General features: G+C 39.8%; 1 protein-coding gene across 3 annotated transcripts in view; it reads right to left on the bottom strand.

Annotated features, from left to right (window-relative positions):
• rassf1 (Ras association domain family member 1) overlaps positions 1 to 25839 on the bottom strand; it is a 53304-nt gene that overhangs the window by 9203 nt on the left and 18262 nt on the right. For 2 of the 3 annotated variants that reach the window (XM_028824126.2, XM_028824125.2), the window contains one exon: positions 22041 to 22165. In XM_028824126.2, the coding sequence (XP_028679959.1) occupies positions 22041 to 22165 (125 nt within the window). Of the gene's footprint in view, positions 1 to 6552; positions 6930 to 22040; positions 22166 to 25839 lie in introns of those variants that run through there. The other variant, XM_028824127.2, reaches the window with a different exon arrangement.

Here is a 25839-nt window from a genome sequence, read left to right as displayed (position 1 = left end):
TAATTGGGGAAGCCTGAAAATATGTGCTCACATACAGTGATCTCTTAAAAGTGACTGTCACGTAAGGGTAAAAACAAAAATTGTACCAAAAAAAAAATCCTAAACAACTCCTTTCAAGGCTCAAGTGTTCAAAAGCCACAATACAAAACCTGTGTTTTTTCAGAGTAAAAGGAACAAAACAGTACATTACTTGATAAATAATGTCACTGCCTGCTCCACTACCCCCAATCAAACGCATACGTATATACCATTAAAAAAAAAAAAAAAAAAAAAAAAAAAAAAAAAACTTAAATAAAAGTTATCCAGGAGATTGCTGTGGAGGTTCCATGAAAATCAAATACTTAAGCACTTAATGGTTTAGCTGCTGAAAAACTTTGAAAGCCTTATCAGAAACCTAAAGACAAATGCAAAGACGGTTTATCATCCCACTAGAAAAAAAAATTATGAATAATTTACTTAATTATCAGAAGTATATGGAGATGGGGGAGTTTAGAAAGGCCATAGGATTTTGTACCCATTTCCTCAATCAATCTCTGAGCAAGAAATGGAACTTGCTTAAGCTTCATTTTCCCTGTAATAACTCACTTTGAAGTTTCATTCAAGACACTTCCTGAAATCGTACTGTATGACATCACTAACAGCCAATGAAGTCTGTCTATACCACACAGCCTGCCTGCCTAACAACAAGAGCTTTTCAATGCCTCAAAATGAATCCACTAGTACAGATCAGCTTCACAATGGCTAAACCAAACTAAAATAAAAACTATTTAACTTGTAAATCACACTTGACCCTGATTTCACAACATCAAACACAGACCACCAGCTTCCAAGATGGACTTTGGTATGACCGGTAAGCCTTTATCAGAAGCCACCATATAATTCTGCTGAGCATGTACTGTATTGTGTACAGATTGGAAGAATACACACACAGATCCTACAGTCTGCTATAAATGAGGGTTTTATGTAAATTTTATATACTGTATAATGGTCATAAAAGTGCTGAATCGTAAAACTCAGTTATTGAACTATCTTAAATCATGATCACTGTCATATGAACCTGTAAGCAGTTTCAGATTTTTATTTTAATGCAATTTAAAACTATTTTCACAACAAGAATTTCCAAATCAAGATTGTTAACTACTGACTTTTCCATTATACTTGCATTAGTTGATTACTAATACTCCAAGAATGCTTAATTAAAACAGACCTCAATTGTATGAACAAATACTTCCTGTAAAAATAGTCTGTTTAGCTCACCAAGTTATCACATGGTCACTGCTTCTTTAACATGACCAACTGTACTGCTAGTATTTTAATCAGTAATCAATGCATTGTTAATTGACCTCTAAAAGCAGGCCCAATCAGGTATGTTTATTCCTGAACCTGTCCACTAATTGGATAAAACTGGCACAAATGGAAGACTAACTTCAAAATTTTAATCTGAAACAGCTGCATAATTTTCTCATTTCAAGTTAAACAGTGCAGACATTTTAAACAAAATGCATGACTGTTTACAATCTGTACTTGAATTCAAGCCCTATGAGCTATCCCTGCACCATAATAGGCAAGACTGGATGTGAGCTTAAGGATTTTGCAGTGCATGTGTCCACTGTAATCGTCACTCATACCTTATTAAAGTTGATCAACATCATGTCTTTATATAAAGCTACAAAAGTGTCCAAAGAAAAAACGCATGTAAATGCTTGGAGCAAAATTCTGGTCTCTGACACATCATCTTGCCTTCAGCTGCACGCATAGACAGGAAATGAATATTGCGGAGAATCAGAAGGTACATTGTATGAAATTAAGTTGTGACTCATACTTAGTCAACAACCAGACTGGGTAAAGAAGCAATTAATAAAGGTAACCCCCCACACTGAAATTTAATAATTTGATGCACACACAGTAATTGTAGCTGGAATATTAGTTACAAAAGTGCCCTCCAGAGCCCCAGCATATTAAAGTTGAAGGGATGTGAAGACTTACATAGACCAGTATTAAGGAATGCAAGGTGAAGACACAGGCGAGAAGCAAACTGAAGTGAAGGTTAGATGGGAGGCGACCAACTGCCAATTCAAAACACATTCAACATGGACATAAATGTAAGCTAGCTAAATTATCACCAAGAAACAAGTATTGTAAAAAACTATATGGAACCAGTTAAAAGCTGTGACTTAAATTTACAATGATAGGTTTAGTAAAATGTTGGTGTGTATGAGTTAGACATGCTGGACTAAAATGCCTAGTCAAAACATTGTTCCCAAAATGTTTCCACATTTTTGCTCCACTACCAAAGGGACACACTAGTTGCTCACTCTGATCCATTTCCTGTCTTGCATTAAAATGTCACCCAGAACAAAACCCAAGAGGAAGAGTCACAGTTATAACGCCAACTTTTAGGACATGCTGCAGTACAACAGCAAATGCACCTAAATATCTGGACATTTTCATCATGTTTTAGTCCTAACTAACCCACCCCCTCTTCCTCTGTCCCAGTTTTCATCAAGTTTCCAAGGCAGTAGTCCAGGGTGTGGAGAGAGACTCAAGGAAAGGCAAGTCTTCCTGAGGAAACACAAGGAGGAAAAGTGAAGGGCGGGGTGAGAGCTAGAGGAGCACAAGGGGTCCCAACTAGCAAGTTTCACACGCTTTGATCTTCATCGAAAATGTGGGATTTTTTTTTTTTTTTTTTTAAGTACCACCTTATTGAAGATAAGTTAGCTTTCAGATCTGTCAAAAAAATAATTCCATAATATACAATCAAGACACACTGGATGAGCATTTGTGATTTAACAATAGGAAAACTAAACCAAAGAAGCACTGTGCTTCAGATATTAACAAAGAATATTTTAATCACTAGCCATGTGCGCCCAACTACGTTGCGCGTGTTACAGTTGTCTGTGAAGGGCTCCCTGTTTAAATGCGGCTGCCAGTCGTGAACTGGGCCCTTCGTCGCACAGCATTATGATTTTTTATAAGGGAAAAAAAATTACAAAAGAAAACTCTTGGACGTTAATTCGATAGGAACGGCCTACTCGGAATCACTGTCCGAATAATAATTATGTGGTGCTGTAGGAGCATTTCTGCTTCTCTCCGTTCACAGTCCGTCTCGTTTTCACGACGCTGTCGTTTTCTCTCACGATCTCTTCTCAACCTTTCTCCAATCTCGCAGGTTGCTTAGTGGCAATCCAAAGAGTAAGGCAATATACACGGAGCAATGGTTATAAAAGGGGGACACATAGGTATCCAAGCTCTTTAAAGCATAAATAGGGATCACTTCACTGACATGTGAGCAAGCCAGGGTACAACTGTGAGATGCGCAGCACTCGCCGGCTCCAACATAATAATAATTTCCGGAACGTGCTGTTACGTTGTCATTCATTTTACCCACTGTCTTTCTTTCATTCATATGTTACGTAGGCACGTACCTTTTATCTTCGGCAATCTCATTCTCTAACCAGGCAGGCTTCAGGAGCTAACCAGCATAACACTGTCCACCACCCCTTTCGTTATTCCGGCACATTGTTGACATCCGTGAGTAACAACAACGTACTAAACTGGAAGGTGGTCTATGCATGCGTGGAATTGGCGGACAAACAAAGATCAAGATCCAAATGAAGATTATATATAAAGATTTTCTGCTTTAATGAATGCCCATATATTTGAATTAGTTTTGAAGCCTTAATTTGCATTTGCTCAATGCATCAAGCATTAAATGGGAAGGCATGGGGAACTCTTAAGCCCCATTGAACACCTGAATTTTTGAAAAGTCAAATCTACCATAATCCATGAAGTCAGGGCCTAATAATATGCAGGCTAGGAAACCAGTGTTCTGAAAAAATGTGAGCCTTGAAAAGAACAACAAAATGCTGGCATTTCTGTTAATAAAGAATGCACAAGCAAAGAGGCTTCCTATCCACAATACTAACGACATAGTCAGCTCCCATGGGTTCAATTCAGTGAAGTCAGGCACTTTAGCTTCCTCAAAACAGACTTCAGGAAATATTAGCTCTTCAACTCCAGGAAACAAAGCTATATCCCTGAGAACAAAAATTATGTTTCACTGGCCATTTCACAGTTTACAGCCAGTGATAGAACACCACACACAAAAAACGGAAAAACATCACAATTGTAAAGCAGACGGGCACCACTTCAACACTGTGCAGCCAAAAAAATTTTTTTTGAAGAAGTTATAGAAGTTAGAAAAGATGCACATGCCCATCAAGTGTAAGTAAACTAAACAATTCTCTAATCTCATTCACCCAAGATCACAAATATCTTATTTACTAGAACTGCATACTGACTTGTTTCATATGTGGCACTGAACTCCAATTCAATTCTGACTGCTCAAGTATACGACTTGTTTACATAATTTCTGTGCATCACACAACACTAAAAAACAATCCTGATGGATAAAGAGAATGGTAATTTGCTTAGAGAGGAGGATGATAAAGCTTCCCAAGATAAATTGTAATGTAAATGTTAGAAAACCAAGAAGCAGGTACAGCCTAACACCTTGTTCTTCTGTTAAGATTTTTATCTCACATACTCCCAAGATGCTCAGCTGTCCAATCTATGATCAAAGAAGACATACAATGCTATAATCTTGAGATACTAGAAAACAACACAATCCAAGTTATCAGACTAAACATACACGCCTGTGCATTCACCATCATAAATTCAGCGTATGTCATAGTTCTCAAAACCACTCCTGTGAGGGACTGGGTAATTCTGTAGTAAGACTGGGTTTATAGTATGAGCATCTACACAATACACATTGGCAGAAGTGAGTCAATAGGGCAAAAATGGCTAAGAAACCATTTCAGGTTGCAGAGAACAGAAATTTGAATTATGACTGCAACAAGGTGACAAGTTATTCTTTCCAACAATTTTGCAACTTTTATAAAAGGCAACACACGATGTTTTATACTTGATTAATAAATGCCATCCGCCCACACCCACTACTCAATGAGCCTGCACACACAGGGCATGACGCAAATAGCGTGTTGATCTAATTAGTTCATTTTTTGGCAGAGAGATTAGGAGAGCCAGAGCTACAAACCATTCAGCTGAAGACAATGTGCTTCAAAGTTTTTTTTTTTTTGGCTCACAGTTGAAAAGAAAACATACTGTGCAGTTCAACCCAGATCAAATACTGTAGATTATTATTATTAGGCTGGTGCCTTTATCCAAGGAGACTTAAAACATTTGAGAAACAAATTGGGTACATTTGTTTTTCTAGTTGGAGCAAAGGCAGATGAATTAAGTTGAGGACAAATAACATTCAACAAAAGGAGTATATATACCATCTATACGGTCAAATAATTTAAACAGACTCAATATTTGCATGTCAAAGAGCAGAATTTTTTTTTTAATAATGAATGCTGGAGGCAGATTTAGCATTTAAGTGCACCAATGACCTGTACCTATGATGTTGTCAAAAAGAGAGTATTAGTTTACTAAAAACTTTTTTTTAAACCTGCAAGGAGAGAGACTTTTACTGTCCCAAAAAAAAAAAAAAAAAAACTGCCTCTATCTTAAAAACATACAGCCATTACGTTTAAATGCAATGTTAGTATGTTAAAATAAACCCCTGGCTTCTCATGAGTCAAATTTTACATATTCTATTTTCATTGAAAGGCAAAGGTCTCATTCAGTGCCCTTAAGCCCCCACAACAGTGATCTTTATGTGTACTCTCCCAGAGGCCCAAGGTAAATAGTATTCATATCCAACATTGCTACTAAAAATACACAAGAATGTGGCTTGGGAAAAGTGCAACATTTCTGAACTTCTTCTCTTACATGGCTTTAAGCAAACTGCGTGAAATGCCGGGCTGGAAAAATAGAACTCAAGATGTATTCTCGTGAGATGGGTTGCGTTAATGGCCAACTTATGGCACAACGGGTGATGCTACCATCTCACTCCAGTAGACTTATGATACATTTCCAGATAGGGGGCCTAAAGTCATGCTGCTTGGATGAATTACGACCCCGAAATGACGCAGTTAAGGATGTATGCTTACGTCCTGATTGGCTGGCATCCCGACCATATCGAAATCCCGCCTCAAGTTTACATTAGGGTAAATTAAGAGTATTGCGTGAATAGGTTTAAAAAAAATAAAAGGATAGCTTTTTAACCTCCGTACCTTGTAAGCATTAAATTATAAAAAAGGAGTAATAGGTTTCATTTACTACCTCACACTGGGAAAATGGATCCAGAAAGTCGGATGGGTGATGTGGACTTGTGTAAGGTTAATCCCACCCCCTTCCGGTGCCGACTCGGGCTTCTGCTTTTCTTGTCATATCTTTTCCCAATTCTGGCCCGTCTCGATTCCCAACTCTTCCACCTCTAACGGCGTCACAGGTCCTGCACCCACCTGCCCCACTCACTCACGACTTCCTGGACGTCCGCGTGTCCCAAGACCCCAGCTGCCCCTCAATGCAGCAATAAACGCCCCGTGGTCCAGCCGCCTCCTACTTTACTGCCGGCTCTCAGGTCATCGTATTGCCAGTCCCTCGCTCCATGTCCTTCTGTGCTCGTACTATTTTTCTCACCTGCTCCTTTCGAGGTCGACGTCCCAGCGATGTCCGAGCTGTATAGTAGAGTTCGAGCTCCGAGTCCGAGTCTTCTTGGCTGCAGTAGCCACTGCTAGCCGTGCTGCCCCAAGTCATCTCAAACGAAGGGGTGGACGCCTCTCCACACTCGCCCATCGTCTCAAGGTTCTGACAGGTAAATAAGCGAAACCAAATACCACGTTACCTCGCAACGATTGTAAAAGCGCGAGACACTATAACCTGCTTCGCACGGTGCCAAATGCCGAACTCTAGTAACAGCGCGCTGCAATCTGAGCTCACCACGCCCTCGAGGCCACACCCACTTCCTGTTCGCAGCGGCCGTTAGGATTGGAAAATACACAGAAGTCCAGGCGCCGCCTTGATTGGTTGCGGAGGGAAATTCCAGTTCCCAATTAATCCCCCTCCCCCTACACATCCCAACATTACTCGCACCTAAGGAGTCAGCACTTGTCAAAGGGGTCTATCGAACTCAAGACAGTGACCTTCTATACAGCGCCTTTCACTACAGTCATAACCATCACACGCGTACTTCTGGCATCAGATATCGCCGGAGTCATTGAATACAGGGTCTGAAATATGCTATAGGCTACACATACATTTAAGTTGGCTGCCTGATCCTGAGCTTTCTCTGTCCTGTCTTAAAATAAAATTCTGCACAACAGCATGGGAAAGGCGCTATATAAATAACATTTATTATTATTATTAAAGTTACATCACGGATTGATTGGAAATATTGTGAACCAAACCATGGCCAACTCCATCTGTCCGACTGGTAGCCTGAAGTGTCCCTTTTCATATTTTTAGGAGACCTTGCAGCACAACAGCAGACACCATTTTAGAAATTGTACCAATCTGGATGCAACTTTCCATTCACTTGCATGGCATATCAGGGTTGTGTGTTATTATCTGTTAACTCAAGTTGGACTGATGCTGATTGGCAGGAGTGTGTCAAATACAAACCTTTCACAAAGGCCTGAAAAGATTTCCATATTGCTGCAATTCATATGGATTCAGAAAGTATTCCGAGCCCTTCACTTTTTCACATTTTGATACATTGCCGTCTTGTGCTAAAGTCATTTTTTTCCCCTTGTCAAGTAACTCTCAATATACCTAGACTGACAAAGCAAATACTAGATTTTAAAAATTTTTGAAAATTTATTACAAATAAAAAACAGAAGTATCACACTGACAGGAGAATTCAGACCAGTTGGCTCAGGTGCATCCCATTCTATTCGCTCTTCATCTTGTTTGGAGTTCACCTGTGCTCAGTTCACTTCATTGGACAGGATTAGGAAATACACACAACTGTCTTTATCAGGTCCCATAGCTGACAATGTGTATCAGCACAAAAACTAAGCCATAAGGTAGAATGAATTGTCTGCAGAGCTTAGAGACAGGATTAAATTGAGGCACAGATCTGGGGAAGGCTACAAACAAAATCCTGCAACATTGAAAGTCCCTAAGAGCACAGTGGATCTCCATAATTCTTAAATGGAAGATGTTTTGGAACAGCCACAAGTCTTCCTTGATCTGGCCATGGACACGAATAGTCATGAACTGAGCAATCATGGAAAAAGGGCCATGATAGGCAAGGTGGCCACTTTGGCTGAGCTCCAGAGAACCTGTGTAGAAATGGGAGAAACTTTCAGAAGGACAACCATCACTGCAACAATCCACCAATCTGGGTTTTATAAAGAATGGCCAGACATGAGACTCTTCCTCAATAAAAGAGATAAGACGAAAGGCACAATTTTGTAGTTTGCGAAAAGGCACCTAATGAAATCCAACACGGTGAGAAACAAGATTTCCAGGTATGATAGACAGATAGACAGATAGATAGATAGATACTTTATTAATCCCAATGGGAAATTCACATACTCCAGCAGCAGCATACTGATACAAAAAAAGCAATATTAAATTAAAGAGTAGTGAAAATGCAGGTAAAAACAGACAATAACTTTGAATAATGTTAATGTTTACCCCCCCGGGTGGAATTGAAGAGTCGCATAGTTTGGGGGAGGAACGATCTTCTCAGTCTGCCAAGATTAGAGTCATGGCTGCAGAAAACCGGGCACCACTCATCACCCATGCAATACCATTTCAGCAGTAAAGCATGGTTTTGGCAGCATCATTCTGTGGGGTTGTTTTTCAGCTACATTGACCAAGAGACTAGACAGGATTCAGGGAGAGCTTAACAGAGCAAAGATATCCTTAATGAAAATATGTTCTAGAGTGCTCTGGACTGCAGACTGGATTGAAAGGTTCACTTTCCAATGGAACAATGACCCTAAGCACAAAGAAAAGACGACACAGAAGTAGCTTATGGACAACTCTGCAAAAGTCCTGCAGTTGCCCAGCCAGAACCTGGACTTAAACAACAATCAGGCATCTCTAGAGAGACATGAAAAGAGCAACCTGACAGACTTTGAGAGGAGTTGCAGAGAAGAATGGCAGGAAGTCCCTAACCTAGGTGTGTGAAGCTTGTTGTGTCATACCCAAGAAGACTCCAGGTCGTAACTGTGGTGCTTAATGAATTACCGAATAAAGGGTCTGGATATGTGTGTCAATGGGATATTTCCATTTTTTATTTATAATAAATTGTCAAAAGCCTCTGAAATCCTGTTTTCACTTTGTCATTATGGAGTACCGAGTGTCATTTGATGAGAGGAGAAATGGATTTAAATGAGTTTAGCACAAGACTGCAGCATAACAAAACCTGAAAAATGGTGAAGGGGTCTAAGTACTTGCTGAATCCACTGGATGTCTTTTTATCGGGCCATCTGCTAAACAAACTCATGAAACAGCCAAGTGAGAGTGCTCTTACTTTTCCTTCCATTGTTTTACTTCAAACATGGGGATGGTGGTGACGGATACTGGTGTGTCATGCTTTCCTAGTGCCACAAATACAAACAGTTGTTCTGTTGTTTGTGCTTGGTTGGTTCAGACAATGTCAATTGCCAGCATCCTTCTTAATTCCACCAAAAAGGTTGTCTTTGAATATCAGATGTTACCATGGGTTCAAATGGTTCTTGTGATAGCATTCACAACAATAGTAAGAATAGGAAGTGACCACAGAGGAACCTCCTTTGGTTGAAGTAGCACAATGGTAACAAGGTCTTTAATATATTACTATGGATAGTCTCCTGTGCTGATGTCATCCCAGTTCTGAAGTGATGCTAAAGCAGCAGAATAGAGATATCTGATGGAGGTGACATCTATCAAGCGCATTTGGCATGATGATACTTGGACTGGCTTTGTTGTATGCATGGTTTAAGAAGAATTACATTTTAATTTTAAACCTTGTCTCTTTCATGTGATAGGCTTTCCTAGAGCCTGAGATAATCTGAAACATGAGCACGTGTCCACAGACTCGTCTCATGTGGTATATTCCTCTTTCCATGGGCTTGACATTTTTATACTGTATGTATGTCCCTCATTCTGTTATTGTTTGTCCCAGTATTTTCTTTTTATAAGATGAATTTTCACCATAGATCTGAAGTCACTGACCCACAGCAAGTGGTGTAAAACCAGATCTAGCTCTGCCAACTCACTTCCATCATACTGGAAGTCTCTATATTTAGATGATCGGTCTGATTTCTTAAAAGGGTGAAGGGACAGGCTCCTGTCATTGACCAAATCACATAGGACAATCTGAGTTGTACTACAATGGCTGCTAACAGTGCACTTGTGTGTTTGAGTTTTGCACTGGTCTGTTCGGATCCTCATCTATTTTATCTGCTTTTCTAATGAATTTTTACATTATTAGATGTTTATCTAATGTCAATCTAAAGGCAGTTTTTAGAAAGCAGAGGCTGACAAATATTCTGTTATGTGGTAATGGTGATTGTGCAAACCCTAGAAATTAAGCTTAGATTAATGTACATCATATATCAGAAATAAATTAATAGATATGTGTATAGGAAGAAAATAGAATCCAGCACAGATGTGACCACAGAATTGATTTTAAGGTTCAAATGTTTTACAAAGCAGTACATTGTACAACCCCTTTTCCAAAAACATTAGAACATTTTGTAAAATGTAAATTAAAAATGGAATCGCAATGATTGGCAAATTACAAAAACATTACTGTATGTTTAATTACAATTAGTACAAAGATGGCATATCAGATGTCGAAACTGAGAATTTTATTGTTAATTTGAAAAATATGTTCTCATTTTAGATTTGATACCAGCAACATGTTTCAAAAAAGTTGGAACAGGGGCATGTTTACCGATGTGTTGCATCATCTCTTCTTTCAACAACACTCTGTTAACATTTAGGAACTGAGGAGACCGATTGCTGTATTTTTATAAGTTAAAAGTTGTCCCATTCTTGCCTGATATAGGATTTCAACTGCTCAACAACAGCGCCAAACGTTTTCAATGGGTGACAGATCAGGCAGACTCTTTTACTACGGAGTCATGCTGTTGCAATAAGTACAAAATGCGGTTTGGCATTGCCTTGCTGAAATAAGTCAGGCCTTCCCTAAAGAGGATGTTGTGTGGATGACAACATGCGTTGCTCCAAAACTTGTACATATCATTCAGCATTAATGATACCTCTCCAAATGAGCAAGATACCCATGTCATGGGCACTAATGCCCCCCTTACCCTCACAGATGCTGGCTTTTCTAGTCCGATGGTCCCTCTCCTCTTTAGCCTCAAGAATGCAGTGTCCATGACTTCCAAAAAAAATTTCCGATTTTGACTTGTCAGACCACAGGGCAATTTTCCACTTCCACTAGCCCAGAGAAGGCAAGAGTGTCTCTGGATCACGGTTATATATGGTTTCTTCTTTTCATGATAGAGTATTAAAATGCAATTGCAGAAGCAGCGATGAACTGTGTTCAAAGACAGTGGTTTTGGGATGCATTCTTCAACCTGTGCAATGATTTCCACTGCAGAATCGTGTCTGCTTTTAATGTAGTGCCACCTAAAGGCCTGAAGATCACAGCCGTCCAATATTGGTTTTTGGCCTTGTCCCTATTGTACAGAGATTTCTACGGATTCTCTGAATCTTTAAATTATATTGTATACTGCAGATGATGAAATACACAAATTCTTTGCAGTTTTACGTTGAGAAACAGTATTTTTAAATTGTTACACTATTTGCCTACACAGTCTTTCACAGAGTGGCAAACTCCTGTCTTCTTCCTCTAAGATGCTCTTTTTATGCCCAATCACGTTACTGACCTGTTGCTAATTAGCTAAATTAGTTGTGTGGCGTTCCACCGGGTGATATTTTTTTAATACTTTTCCAGTCTTTTGTTGTGCCTGTCCCAACTTTTTTTAAATATGTTGCTGACATGAAATTCAATATGAGTATTTGTATTTTTCATTCCAACAGATGGCATATCATAAACATTAACAAGGCTTTTACGAATCCCATACTAAGTTTTATCTAACTTATACATTTGCTTTGTATTTTTCATTCCAATAGATAGCATATCGTAAACATTAACAAGGCTTTTACGTATCCTATACTAAGTAGCATGTAACTGAGACATTTGCTTTGTATTTTTCATTCCAACAGATGGCACATCATAAATTTTAATACTGCTTTTATGAATCCCATACTAAGTAGCATGTAACTGAGACATTTGCTTAGTATTTTCATTCCAACAGATGGCGTATCATAAACATTAACAAGGCTTTTATGAATCCCATACTAAGTAAGCATGTAACCGAGACATTTGCTCTGTATTTTTCATTCCAACAGGTGGCATATGATAAACATTAACAATGCTTTTACGAATCCCATACTAAGTAAGCATGTAACTGAGACATTTACCTTGCATTTTTCATTCCAACAGATGGTGTATCATAAACATTAAGAATGTTTTTATGAATCCCTTATCAAATGGCATATAACAGACATATGCTTTGCATGGTGCACTGCAAACATTAATGCTGAGGTCTACATTGATTAGATTTCAACCTTCCTTAAAAGGGTATCAAAGCTTGTAAAACAATATAATTTCTCAGTTTCAATGTTTGATATGTTGTCTTTGTTCTATTTTGTATTTAAATATAGGTTTAAATAATTTGTACATCATTACATTTTTTAGATTTTAGACAGTGTCACAACTTTTTTGGAAACATGGTTTTAGAACAATGATCCATAAAACACAAGCAGTAGAGATCCTGGTGATCAGATAGGTGCAGAATTAAATAAACACAAATTGCACTCGGATCAATTTTTGTAATAAATGAGGATCCCATAGGGATTAGCCAAGCGTCAGGAACTGGCTGAGCCTCTGGCCTTTAGTGCTTCCTTTTTGCCTGTTATTTGCACTGGGCCCTCCTAGTTACGTCTGTGCTTATTTAAAAGTCGCCTGATGTCTCAGATAGTGGTGTTACTTTAGTATTGTATACTTTGTGCCTTTGGAAAAGCCACCATTTAAGCTCGTTTTATATTTAGTGTTTTGAGTGTGCGGCGTTTTGCTGTTGTCCTTGTTTTTGACACTCAATGTATCATAACGTCTGCCTGGTTTTGAATTGCAGTTCTATTTGGGCATTCTGTTTACCTTCAGCCTGATTTTTGTCTTATATGACCTTTTGACTGTTCTGTGTTAATAAGCAGCATTGTAGTATTTGATCATCATGCCTTTTTTTAAGTGGGCCCATCCCAAACTACACTCTATTCTGGTTTTGTGCTGTGAGCTGGCTTTTGCCTTAGAGAAGCTGGTGTGCCAAGCTGTCACACCCACAATATCTAAATCTATATATATAAAAGCCAAATAACCACTCACTGACTCACTCATCATGAAATCTCCCATGAGGACTTGGGACTTGAAATTTGGAATGTAGGTTACCCTTGACCCATAGGTGCTCGCTAAGAAATGGTTTTAAAAGTTTTGTGGTCCAAGTGCGTTCTTTCTGTATGTCTGTCCGCTTTTCACGAGAGAATTACTAAACAGATTTAGATCTGGTTGTTCTCTATAATTTGCTTGAACTTACCAGTTGATTTTGCGACTTTTCCCATCACGCTAAGTATTATAGTTCGCTTGCAGTACTGATGTATTTATGCAAATCCAAGAGAGTGGCTGTGGGCCAAGAGCAGGGGGGCGGGGCCTTCCTCATTCACTCGCAAGCCTCTGTTCGAGTTAGTCTATGTCTCGCCACATGTTGGAGTGCACCTTGCCTCCACTTAGCTAGCGATACCTACTTGTTCAACAGACTATCATCTACAGATTGATAAGGAGTAACGTTTGACATTTTTGAGAGAGAGATCAGAGCTCCATGTGTTTTAGAGGATAGCTGCTGATTGCCACAGATATCATGGCCATGTGCTTTTCTCCCCACATGGGGAACGCTCTCCCATCAGAGCTGAACATGATCAGATACAGTACCAACATTTACTGATTTTTAAAGTTTGTCCTGTTTCATTACTATGTGGGTGCAACCACAGGGTACAGCTAGTGACTATATATAAACATGGATAAATATCTATATGCATATGCATATTAGCATTGGTTGTGTATAAACATGTAATAAAAAGTTGGGTAAATGTGCAGATTACATTATGCTTGGTAGAATAAGAACCAGCATATTTATTATAGATGGACCTGAAAAAAAAATCCTGTCAGAGCTGATATAAGAAAATAAAACAGAATGCAAGTACATTTGTGCAAAATTTAAGATATAGAAAGTAAAAAAAAAACTATTAGTAATAATTACATAATGGGGCCTGGATTTCTAAAGAACAGCTGAATAAAAAGAACTTGCAAGTAAATACACATTACTGTACTTAACCAAAGAGTGTACAGAATTGACTGAAAAGGTCCACAGGGTGCTGTGTCATAATATGGAGTACAACTCAAGACAGTTATGTTAAGAATGATTTACACAGTTGCAAGGACACATCTGGAATGCTGTGTGCAGTTATAGCCAGCATGTCATAAGATGAACATAACAGCATTAGGAAAAGGCCAAAGGAGAGTCCCTGTTGTATTCCATAAGTGCAGGGTGTGAGCTATGAAGAAAGACAGAAAGAGTGGAAACTTTCATTTTCTGGAAAGATAAAAAAAGACTTGATAATAGTATTTAAAATATGAAGATAAGGTGAGTTCAAGTACTTCAAAGGCTTTTTTTTAAATATGTACTGGTAATGTGGTGTAGTTGCTTGGGTGCTAGAACTTAAACCACAGAGCTGCTGTTTTTTTTCTGCCTGAATAACCAATTATGGCTACTTAAGCTGCCTGTGCCCCAACTATAAAAAAGTAATGTAAATAATTCTACTTTTTCCAGATCTTAAAAGCCACCTTTGATACAAAATAACAATGAAAATGCATTCTTGTAGAGGTGCACGGAAGCACTGTTGAGTAAATTTCAAAGAAATGGTAGGACATACTTCTGTCCACAGAGTCTTGAACTGTAAATACAAGTGTCACAAATACATTCAGAGAACACAGGAAGGGAGGAGCGGAGAAGTGTTACTTATCTCTCCCTCCTAAAGAAAAGAGAGTCACACCTTCACAGAATATATATATATATATATATATATATATATATATATATATATATATATATATATATATATATATATATATATATATATATATGAATGCAACACCAAGTGTTCTGAATATTAAATTATTTCCTACAGTACTTAGATTATGTGTGAGACTAAAAAGCAGACACAGAGAGGAGGAGGAGGTTAGGAACTTGTGCTGATTACTGCTGCACCAAGAAGGGTCCGGCTGCAAGTCGAAGACTTGGCCTTCCACGCGAATGCTGGGGGCATGGAGTGCGGAGGCATGGAAGGCGGGGGCATGGAAGGCTGAATCTGCGACCTGCAGCCGGATACAATTGGGCCGCACCCACCACCCAGTGAACCAGGCTTGAGATCTGAGTGTGAGTGGAAAAACAGAATTTAATGCTCACCAGAGCTATTTAATTATGTTTGCAATAAACATTCTAATAAATTAGGACCCTGTTAGCTCCCCACGCCTTTTTTTATGATTCTTCCACCCTTCCACCACACATTGCTGTAGCCATATTGCACAGCACAGACACAGTCTAGAAGTTAGCCCTGCTCCTTCACTGTTTCTGCACACCACGTTTGAATACCAAATGATCATTGCATTGTAGAATTTGCACATTATATCTGTGTTTGTGATGGTGATTATGGGGTATTCTTGGTATTACAGCTTTCCACTTATATTACTGAGTCATTCGTGTTAAGTTAGGTTAGGTTTAGGTTTAGGTTTCTTTATTTAGTCATGTTTACACAAGAAAACATGAAATTTGCCTTCTCAGTTGCATCTAATAACAGGTAACAGACAGAATGAAATAAAACAGAAACATAGAAATAAGAAAGGTTAAGGTAAGGCAGTTAGATAAAACATATTTACACCAAAAAAAAAAAAAAAAAGGTAACAGGATATATATCAAAACCTTAAACATTATCTCTGATATTTCTTATTGAAAAGTCTTATGGCACTAGGAATAAAGGAGTTTCTGGAGCAATTTGTGTGGGTTTTCAAAGCAACTATCCTTCCTGATTTACTGAAGTTTAGTTCTACATGTAATGGATATCTGTCATCAGTTGAGATGATTTCCAGTTTCTTTAGCATTGCCCTCTGACACACACCAGTCAAATCATCTACATCAACCCCAATAACTTTAGCTGCATACTTCGTAATCTGCTGGAGCTTTTTTGAGTTTTGGTTTGTCAGACTATTAAACCAGGCAATGAAACTGAAAGTGATCACAGACTGGATCATACTGCGATAGAAGGACAACATGAGGTCCTTGTCTACTTTAAATAGTTTGAGTTTATGGAGGAGAAATAAGCGCTGGTTGCATTTAGAAAATTATTTTATTTTATTTAATTTAATAAGTTAATTGGAAACTTTAAAAGTGCTCAGTGAGTGTGTGCCCTGTGAGCGCAGTGTTGTGCATGAGCTAGTTCAAAAGAGCGTGTTCATTGAACAAGCTCATTTTTCTAAGAACGCTGAAGTTAACATAACATATTTGAAAAACTTGAACGTGAGCTAGTTCAGTTTTATGTGACATTCTGGATCTAGTTTAGATCCAGATTAAATGTTTTGCCTTACCCTGTAATGTAAGGGTGGAACTGAATCCGGTATTCAGATAAGCACAAATAGTGGATTTTTATGAATATTTATTTCATATGAATATTTTGTCATTTATTTGTGTTCAGAAAAAATAACGGTACTTTTCTATTATCGTCACGCAAATCGGTGGACGCAAATCGGTGGGGCCTCCGCCTACACTATCTTAAATTATTAGACTGACCTACCCCAACCACAAATACTAACCTTAAAAGTTAGTGGGGGTAGAGCTATTGGTTACCTATTGGTCCCTAATGTTAATGTCCCCTTTGGGTGCATCATGATAATACAATTTGCGTCACGATAAAATTCAAAAGTACAAATCAAACAGGCCCTGTCTGTGTCTGCCTGCTTGTGCTTAAGCTGCACCATGGCAGACATGAGCACACGATGAAGCTCCTCTTTTGCTTTTAGGAAAACGTTGGACTTCGTGAGGCCACGTTATATTTTTCACCATTGGACATGAAATATCCATCCATCCATTTTCCAACCCACCGAATCCGAACACAGGGTCACGGGGGTCTGCTGGAGCCAATCCCAGCCAACACAGGGCACAAGGCAGGAACCAATCCCGGGCAGGGTGCCAACCCACCGCAGGACACACACAAACACACCCACACACCAAGCACACACTAGGGCCAATTTAGAATCGCCAATCCACCTAACCTGCATGTCTTTGGACTGTGGGAGGAAACCGGAGTGCCCGGAGGAAACCCACGCAGACACGGGGAGAACATGCAAACTCCACGCAGGGAGGACCCGGGAAGCGAACCCGGGTCCCCAGGTCTCCCAACTGCGAGGCAGCAGCGCTACCCACTGCGCCACCGTGCCGCCCTTGGACATGAAATATGTGACGCAAATTTTGACCGGCAGCGTAATAGGTTAGGTCACCTACACTTTGGTTCTACAGTCGCCATTTGTGTCACCCGGTTGGAAACAGAGCGGTAATTTATATGTATACTTTTATCTATTTAATTTCTTTTTGACCAGGAGGATATTAGCATATATGGTTATACGTGTTTGTTGCTGGGTATAACTCAATAAAGTGTATTTAAATAAAAAAAGTCTTCATAATTATTGTATTTTATTCAAGAACACTGTAATAGCCTAATATAAGGCATGCAAAATTGAAAAAAGTAAACTCATGAGTCATTTATTCTCACTCCTTAAAAAATACAAAATGAACTGAACATGAACTGGTTCAAAATTGAAATGGTGAACTATGAACGTGAATGTATTCATTTTAATCTGTGTGAACCGAACTTTGAGCTAGTTCTTGTGAGGTGTGAACTTACACAATACTGTGTGAGCAAGTGCTGCACAATTTAGGATTCTTCCTGCCTTGTTCCTGATGGCATCCTGGTGGTGAAGGTTGGCCCCAGCCTCACAACCCTGCACTGGAATAAGTTGGTTAAAAATGTATGGAGGGCGGCACGGTGGCACAGGGGTAAGCATTGTTGTCTCACAGTAAGAAGTCCAGGATTTGCATCTCAGGTCCATCTTGCGTGAAGTTTGCATGTTCTTGGACATGTCTGTGTGAATTTTCTCTGGGTGCTCTGGTTTTGTCCCACTGTCCAAAGACAGGTAGATTAGATGAATTGCAGATGCTAAATTGTCCCGTGTGTGTGCTGGACTGGTGCCCTGTCCCGGGTTTGTTCCTGCCTTACGCCCTATGCTAGCTAGGATAGGTTCCAGCACCCTCCCCATGACCCTGGTCTGGATTAAACAAGAGTATTAAGAATGAACAGGAGACATCAAAGGTTTGGGGTAGCCACCTGTATAATATGCCTTGGCTGCAAATGGGTAAATTTGTTTGAGATGTGTTCAGTTCAAAGTCCAAAACAGAACTGTCTCATAGGAGTAAAGATGGCGAATTTAAATATTGGAATCGGAAGTGACGCAAAAAGATACAGACGAAAGAAGAGAAGAAGTGGGCCACTAGGGTGGAGAAAAGAAGATCTGCTCAGGAAGCAGCAAGCACATCAACCTCTGAGCAAACAAACGCTAAACGTACAGAGAAAGAGGATGAAAATAGGAATGCTCAAGTCAAGTGTGTTCACTGCATGTTATCGTACAGTCCGCCATTACTGGTTCCTTTATAACTGTAAATCTGTACAGTGCTCTGAGTATCTCTTGAACTCAGTTTGTCTGTATCAATTCTGAAAAAATCCTACAAAACTGTTTAATGGATAATGCACATTGAAAAATGGATGGATTTTGGAAAATCTTACCAAAGTAATATCTAATCCGCAGTGCCTAAGCTGCTAGGAAAATTAGATAAGCCACTTCACTGCCAGACCTCTCTGCCGGTCCGCCTTAAGTTAAACCTGACAATGTGAAACACAAAAGAAGCCAGATCTCTAATTCCCAAAATAATAATTATGTCGCATGGAAAACCAGAGGGTGTTCACTATCAGCAGAAGGAGATGGCGCTGCTGAAACAAAGCATAAATGCCTGGTGCAGCTCATCATTGGTTCAGACCAGGCAAGCGTGTCAGAGAGTCTGGTTGTGAGCGCCGGGCTCGACAGAGCAATCACTCTTCTTGCTGTGCCGCAGATGATGCCTGTTACATATTCATCTACTCTTCCGCCGTGCTCCCAAACACATTTGCATACACTGAATGGTACACTGTCAGTACAGCCGTCTTTTATAGATAGCACACATAACAATATTGCCTATCAGCATGGAACAGCCTTTTGAAATAATTAATGAAGGCGGCTCCGTCTCATAAAAAAGGAAATTAAATGCTGGCGATATCTTACCCAATGAGAACAGCAGGTTTTTTTTTTGCCTTAAAATAAAAACACAGACCTATTTCTTATCTTAGTGAATGTTTGAATTGTGGCCTAAATCAACTTCATCTTCTCAGATTATTTTAATAATATACTTTTCCTTAAAAGTATAAACTATCAGACAATCTGTTATCACAGAGTGATCTTGCCCAGAGGGATGAATGATGCCTGTAAATAAAATTATGCTGGCCTTCCACTAAAACTCAGAACCATAACTCAAGTCGTTACAGCTTCATCACAGCGTACTCACTGATTCACTTCAGCCCGTGCCTTTTATACAGGAAAGATGATTACAGTTGGAGCATTGGTGCTCTGTGTGCCATTTTTAAACACTCTGTTTGGTTGCCTGAATTGTTTTAGTTTTATACAAAATAAAACTTGCAAGTGTATTGGACTGCAAACAGTTACTGTAGTTTGGGCTCACAACAATAATCAGGGAGGTTTAGAACCTTTAATCCACAGACCGTTATCAAATTAGCTGAAATGCATGCATTGGGTGAAGGAAAAACAAAATCAACAAGCGATCAAACAATGAAAAGCAGGAAATAATACAATTAGCACCGCAGGAATTTCCTCCATTTCTACAGTCTGGGTAAGCACCCAAATATTCAACAGTTACAATTGCTATAGTCAACATACCAGTAATGTCCACTTAAGCATTGTTGGGATGTGGGAACCACTAAACAGAGTACTTGAAGCCCTACAATCACACACATAAGGATCTCTGGAATTGGTAAGAGGCAAGTACTTGAAAATGTAGATGTTAACATCTGTACAGGTACATTACCAGGGATGCCTCATGACTGGAAGGCTTCTACGTGTGTCTTGAACCAGCCTTAAATTATTTCCCTGTTTGTCACAAAGTGCAGTAGTGTATAGGTTTTAAAGATCATTAGTGGGGGCATGACAACTATGGCAGGATCACAGGTAATTCACTTTAAACAGTGTTAAAAAGAACCAGTCCAGTACAACAGCAATCAGAGTAGCCTTTTGCATTTACTATATACCTGTTGTATGAGAGAAAGGCTGGAGTTTGTTGGGTCTACGGCCAATGCCCTGGTTTGGGCACTGAAACAAAACGGATATCTATCTATCTATCTATCTATCTATCTATCTATCTATCTATCTATCTATCTATCTATCTATCTATCTATCTATCTATCTATCTATCTATCTATCTATCTACAGTATTCACTTAAGAGGTGATTAGAGGCACTTAGGAAATCTTTCTTTTAAAAGCAAAGACTCATATTCTGAAGCCCTTAATTCATAACACATTACACACTGACCTTACGCTGACTTGTATTGTAATGAGTCAGAGGGAAGCCATTTTTTTGTAGCTGCCTCAAGCTTCTGACACTTAGCACGGCTTAGCCTTCAGCTGTTCTGATTTCATCTCCACTCCAAATTCTAATGAGAAACCATTTGCTGGTAAGAAGCAGCAAGCCCTATGGCCTCTCACTCTTGTCACACTGTGCTGCTTGAGTAGGAGGGAGGGACTGTCACTTTTCAAAGCAGTGATGCCTTTGGTCATTGATCAGCCCTAAAAAGCTTGTCTCTGCTTCTTCAATGGCCTTTTATTCACAGGCCTGACCTTTTCTTGTTTGCACATGCTGTGCAGAAGTTTATCACACTTGTAAAGCAACTCCTAGAGACAATCAGACTTTATCATTGAGGGGAATCCCTCATTTTCCCCCCAAAGCACATCCTTTAGGGAACTGTTTAATTTACCATTACCTAGCAGTTAAATCCATTCCATGGACAGTCTGGCACTAAAATCTGACTAGCCCCAGTTTCATAAAATCCCTATGCTTAAGTGACTGTTTAGGGATCCATCAGAGAGCGATTACTAGTTCTGTGAGCACAGGATTTTTTACCTGAAGTTTCAGCTTGTCTTGCGACTTTCTTTGCATCTGTACAATTTCTGAGCTCACTTATGCTGGTATTTGTATGGACAGACAGAATCCAAATACAACATTAGCTCACCTAAGTCTGAAACTTGGCAGCACATAAGAGTGTCTAGGTCAGTTACTATTAAATAGAAATATTCACTTTGATGTTGCAGCTCAGGTCTCAGCTTCCTCAGGTGTGCATAGTGAAATCAGAGAACTGGAAAGCCACTGGCTCAGTATCTACTATAAAGTTATTAATACAAGACATGTCTACTCATCCCTCTGGATGTGTTGTTTCTGTGCCAGCATAGGAAAGATTTTTAAAATAATGCGTGCCTGAGGCTGCCTGAGTGAAATCTGAACCAAGGCTGAAAGGGCCTCCTTTCATTTCCAAGCCTTCGTGGGATCTTTAACTTCTAGCATGACATCATGCTACTTTTTTGTTCCAGTAATGGCCCTTTGAGCCCTGCATACACCATACTCTTTTCTCTCTCAGCTCTTATCCATTACTTTCATGGTAGACACCCCTCAGGTAAAATGACCTCAGTAAAAGAGCCCAAACTCTCAAACATTCATTACCTCTAATTTATATTGAGCCTTTCATGATGAGCTAGAATATGAAACAGCCTTCTTAGAGGGCAAACATAGCTACTGTTAAGGAGATGCCTGTACCCCCCCCCCCCCCACCATAAAGTTGTTCTTACTATGTTGGTGTCAGTTTCAATGGCGTGCTCTGTTGGGTCAGGCTGATCAACCAGTCGGCTCCTTTGGGCACTGCAGTCCAGTTGAATGAGCGCCCGGCAGCGATAGTGACATGTGAATTTGCAGTCTGAAAAAGAAAAGCATTAACAATATTAGCATATTTAATATTTTATACTAGCTTTGTGTTTTATAATTTATGCTAACTGATAATCAGTGCACTTATGCTGCACGAGACAATCAATGCAGATTGGAGCATATCTACTCTGAAAGACGCCACACAAAAATAAATCATTTTACCGTTCAAAATTACAGACCGTCACTCAGTTCATAGGAAGAGTCACCAGAGACATGAGTTGGTCTAAGGCCAGTGCACTGAAAGTTAACGGATATAGGACTACTGGAGTCTCTTTGCCAGTGTTTATGATCTATCTATCTATCTATCTATCTATCTATCTATCTATCTATCTATCTATCTATCTATCTATCTATCTATCTATCTATCTATCTATGCAGAGATTTTGTCTCTGATATGGATGTGAGCAACACTGGAGCACCACAGTTTTCTCTTTACCCTGTATACCTAAGATCCAGGCCTTTAATGACCTCTTGGGCACAGCCATCAGCAATGTGTCTGTCTGCAGAGAGTGTCGACCTTATCGAGAGGTTTACTTACCTCGGAAGTGACATTCACATCTCTGGTGACTCTTCCTATGAAGTCAGTAGACGGATTGGGAGAGCATTCATGAGGTTGCTAGAAAGGTGTGTATGACACCCCTGATATCTATGCAAAAGGATGAAGATCCAAGTCTTTGGAGTCCTGGTGTTTCCTGTTTTGCTATATGGTTGCGAGACATGGACGTTATCCAGTGACCTGAGATGAAGACTGGACTCCTTTGGTACTGTGTCTCTTCAGAGAATCCTTGGGTACCGCTGGTTTGACTTTCTATCAAGTGAGCGGTTGCTCATGGAGTCCTGAATGAGACACATTACCTGCATTGTGAGAGAACGTCAGTTACGGCACTATGGCCATATGGCACAATTCCCTTATTGTTGAGGATCCGAGTGGCTGCACCAGGCCAAGGGGACACCCAAGTAACATCTGGCTGCGGCAGATAGATGGTCCTTTCTGGAGGATGGGACTGGACCGCGTGTCTGCCTGGGGGGTTACCAACCAGGATCCCGAGCTGTTTCGTTGTATGGTGGGTGCCTGACTCAGTTCATATTACCTGCCCCCCTCCTTCCCCCATTAGTATGAGTGTTAAATACTGTTTATTAACAGTTCAGACGGCCTAAAGAGGATGAATCGGGGAAGCAGGTGAGATACCCCATAATGGGTGCTCACTTGGGACAGAGTTGCCCGAGGACTTTTAGGGATAAGTAAAATGGAGGAGATTTAATAAGAGCACAACCCTTACACATACACACTCACACACACAAACTCACCCCAAGACATAAAAAGTCAACACAGAATGCAGACCGGAATAACGAAACTTCAAAAATGAAAATAAATCAACTCTTAATTGGCTTTCTGTGAAAAGCAATTTGATAGCTATTTTCAGCCAGGGGTCGAGTCAGTTATTAGATTTGGGTTACAAAGCTAACAGCTTGCAGCGTGTTTAGTTGTCTAGCATTAATTCAATTTGTGTGTAATAACAGTGCTTTAAAGTACATTAAAAAAAATGAGTATTCGAGATCTGTTACATATTTGGCTATCCCTGGCCATACGCAAGACATGACATTAGGTTTCAGATCATTTAATTTCTAAATCACCACACATTGTGTATTTTTGCATGCATGATACAGCACTCTGGAGAGAACGAGGGAATAAGGGGGTTTGCAATACATAGCCTGGAAGAGAAGAACACGGTAAGATTCACTCTGAGAATGAGCAGAGGGCGGCCCTGCTCAACGCGTGCCCTTCATTAAGGCCATCACTCCCTCAGGCCAGGGAGCCCACACAGAGGCTCTATTCATGGGGCCTGGAAGGCTCAGTGTTCGCACACACACAAATATGAAAATTGCAGAAGCCTGACATCATTGTCACATGGTTACCAGCTGGAGCCGAGGGGATTCTCGAAGCAAAGCCTTTCTGACAACGTGGAAGCCAAGAGCACCGGCAGTGGAAGTCCAGCCAGTCCTGAACCGGAAGCAGTGCTGCCTCCACGTTTGATGGGCTAAGGGGGGTGGGGGAACGACCATCTGAGGAAAGAAACTGCATAGTCGGGAGGTTTATGCTAAAAAGAGAGCATTCCCGAGGTTTCACTTTCCCCCACTCCTCCATCATGAAACCATTAACTGGCGGGTGTAGCTGGTAGATTCTGTCCTAATTTGGAGGTATGCATTCAGCTTCTTTAGAGAATCTGTAGATTTTAGAGCAGAGCAAAGCCAGCGGGCCACAGGAAGAAAAGAAAAACTTACAAGAACACTCAGCAAAATGTAAGTAAGTTAAGTAGGAAAGAGTCAACAAAAGTTAAAGATTCTCTGTACGGCATGCTGAATCATCACCCTTATCCCCAGGGAGACCAACATGGAGAGATAATGGCAAAGCAGGCCTAGTTTGACAAGTACGACACACAGCATTGTACCATCACTATACTAGTCAATCATTTCACATATGCTTACAAATGTCTGGTCACAAACATGCAATCCCATCCATGCATCCATTTTCTGAAACCACATATTTCAATTCCAGGTTTCTATGGGCTATCAAGTGCAAGTAAACTACCCAGTCCATCAGTTTCCAGGTAAATGACCGATATCTGCACTCTACAAAAAGGTCAGTAAAGTGATGATTCCCTTTTCAGTTCTTTCCTTGCAGTTTAATGCCCATGTCTCCTCGCTTTTTATCGCTGCAATGTCAGTGATGTCAACTGGTTGAAGCAAATTTAGTCACAGGTCTCTAAAGAAGCCTTGACCATGAATCATCACTTAGCAGTGAGACAGGGCCGATTATAAGATGACTAACTAGGTTCTTTTTCTTTTGTGGTTTGGAATTTTAGATAAACACAAGCAGCAAAAATGCGTCCAGGTCACACAGCATTGGATGAGTTGCAATATATATTTTCTAAGATAGCACAGGTTTTTGGTGCCACAGCCTCTGCAAAGCCGAGGGAGTCACTTTCACTCCACAGAGCTGAGGGAAAGCCTATTTATGCCATGAGGGATCAATATAATGAACCTGAAAGTGCAATCTATTTGTAGGATATGAAAAAAAAAAATTAAAATCACTAAGAAAGACAAAACATCCAGTTAAACCAGAATGGAATGATACTTCAAAACAAACTGTTTTCTTTTCATGAGTTTAGGTCTGTGCTGGGTACTATAAATAGCTAAGATAAAAGGAAATCTCCTTTATAATGGAAGATGTCAGGAGCCAGGAAAAGCCTGTGATGCCATCTAGTGGTAATATGCCATACTTAAACAAAACTGAAAAAATAAAAGTCCGTTTTCATTTACATTACAAGTCGAGCAAAATGATACCTTTTATTGGCTAACTAAAAAGATTATAATATGCAAGCTTTGTAGGCAGCTCAGGCCCCTTCTACCTTGCATATTGTCATCTTTTTAGTTAGCCAATAAAAGGTGTCATTTTGCTTGACTTCTCATTGCATCCGTAATGGCTAACAAAATGAATATAAAGTTGCATTTGCATGAATGAGAGATGAATTAATGGAGGGTGATTGCTCTTGTGGCTCCACTCTGCTTTCCTTCAGTCTATGTTCTGATCCTTCCTGATTCGGTCATTTGTGGCCCACACAAAGCTGTACACTTTGTAATCTGAAGCACACGAGGGCAGACGAC

This window comes from Erpetoichthys calabaricus, chromosome 18 (genome assembly GCF_900747795.2).
Source record: "Erpetoichthys calabaricus chromosome 18, fErpCal1.3, whole genome shotgun sequence".
Lineage (NCBI taxonomy): Eukaryota > Metazoa > Chordata > Cladistia > Polypteriformes > Polypteridae > Erpetoichthys > Erpetoichthys calabaricus.
Note: the sequence above shows the minus strand (reverse complement) of the source record. Positions and strands in the feature narration are given on the sequence as shown.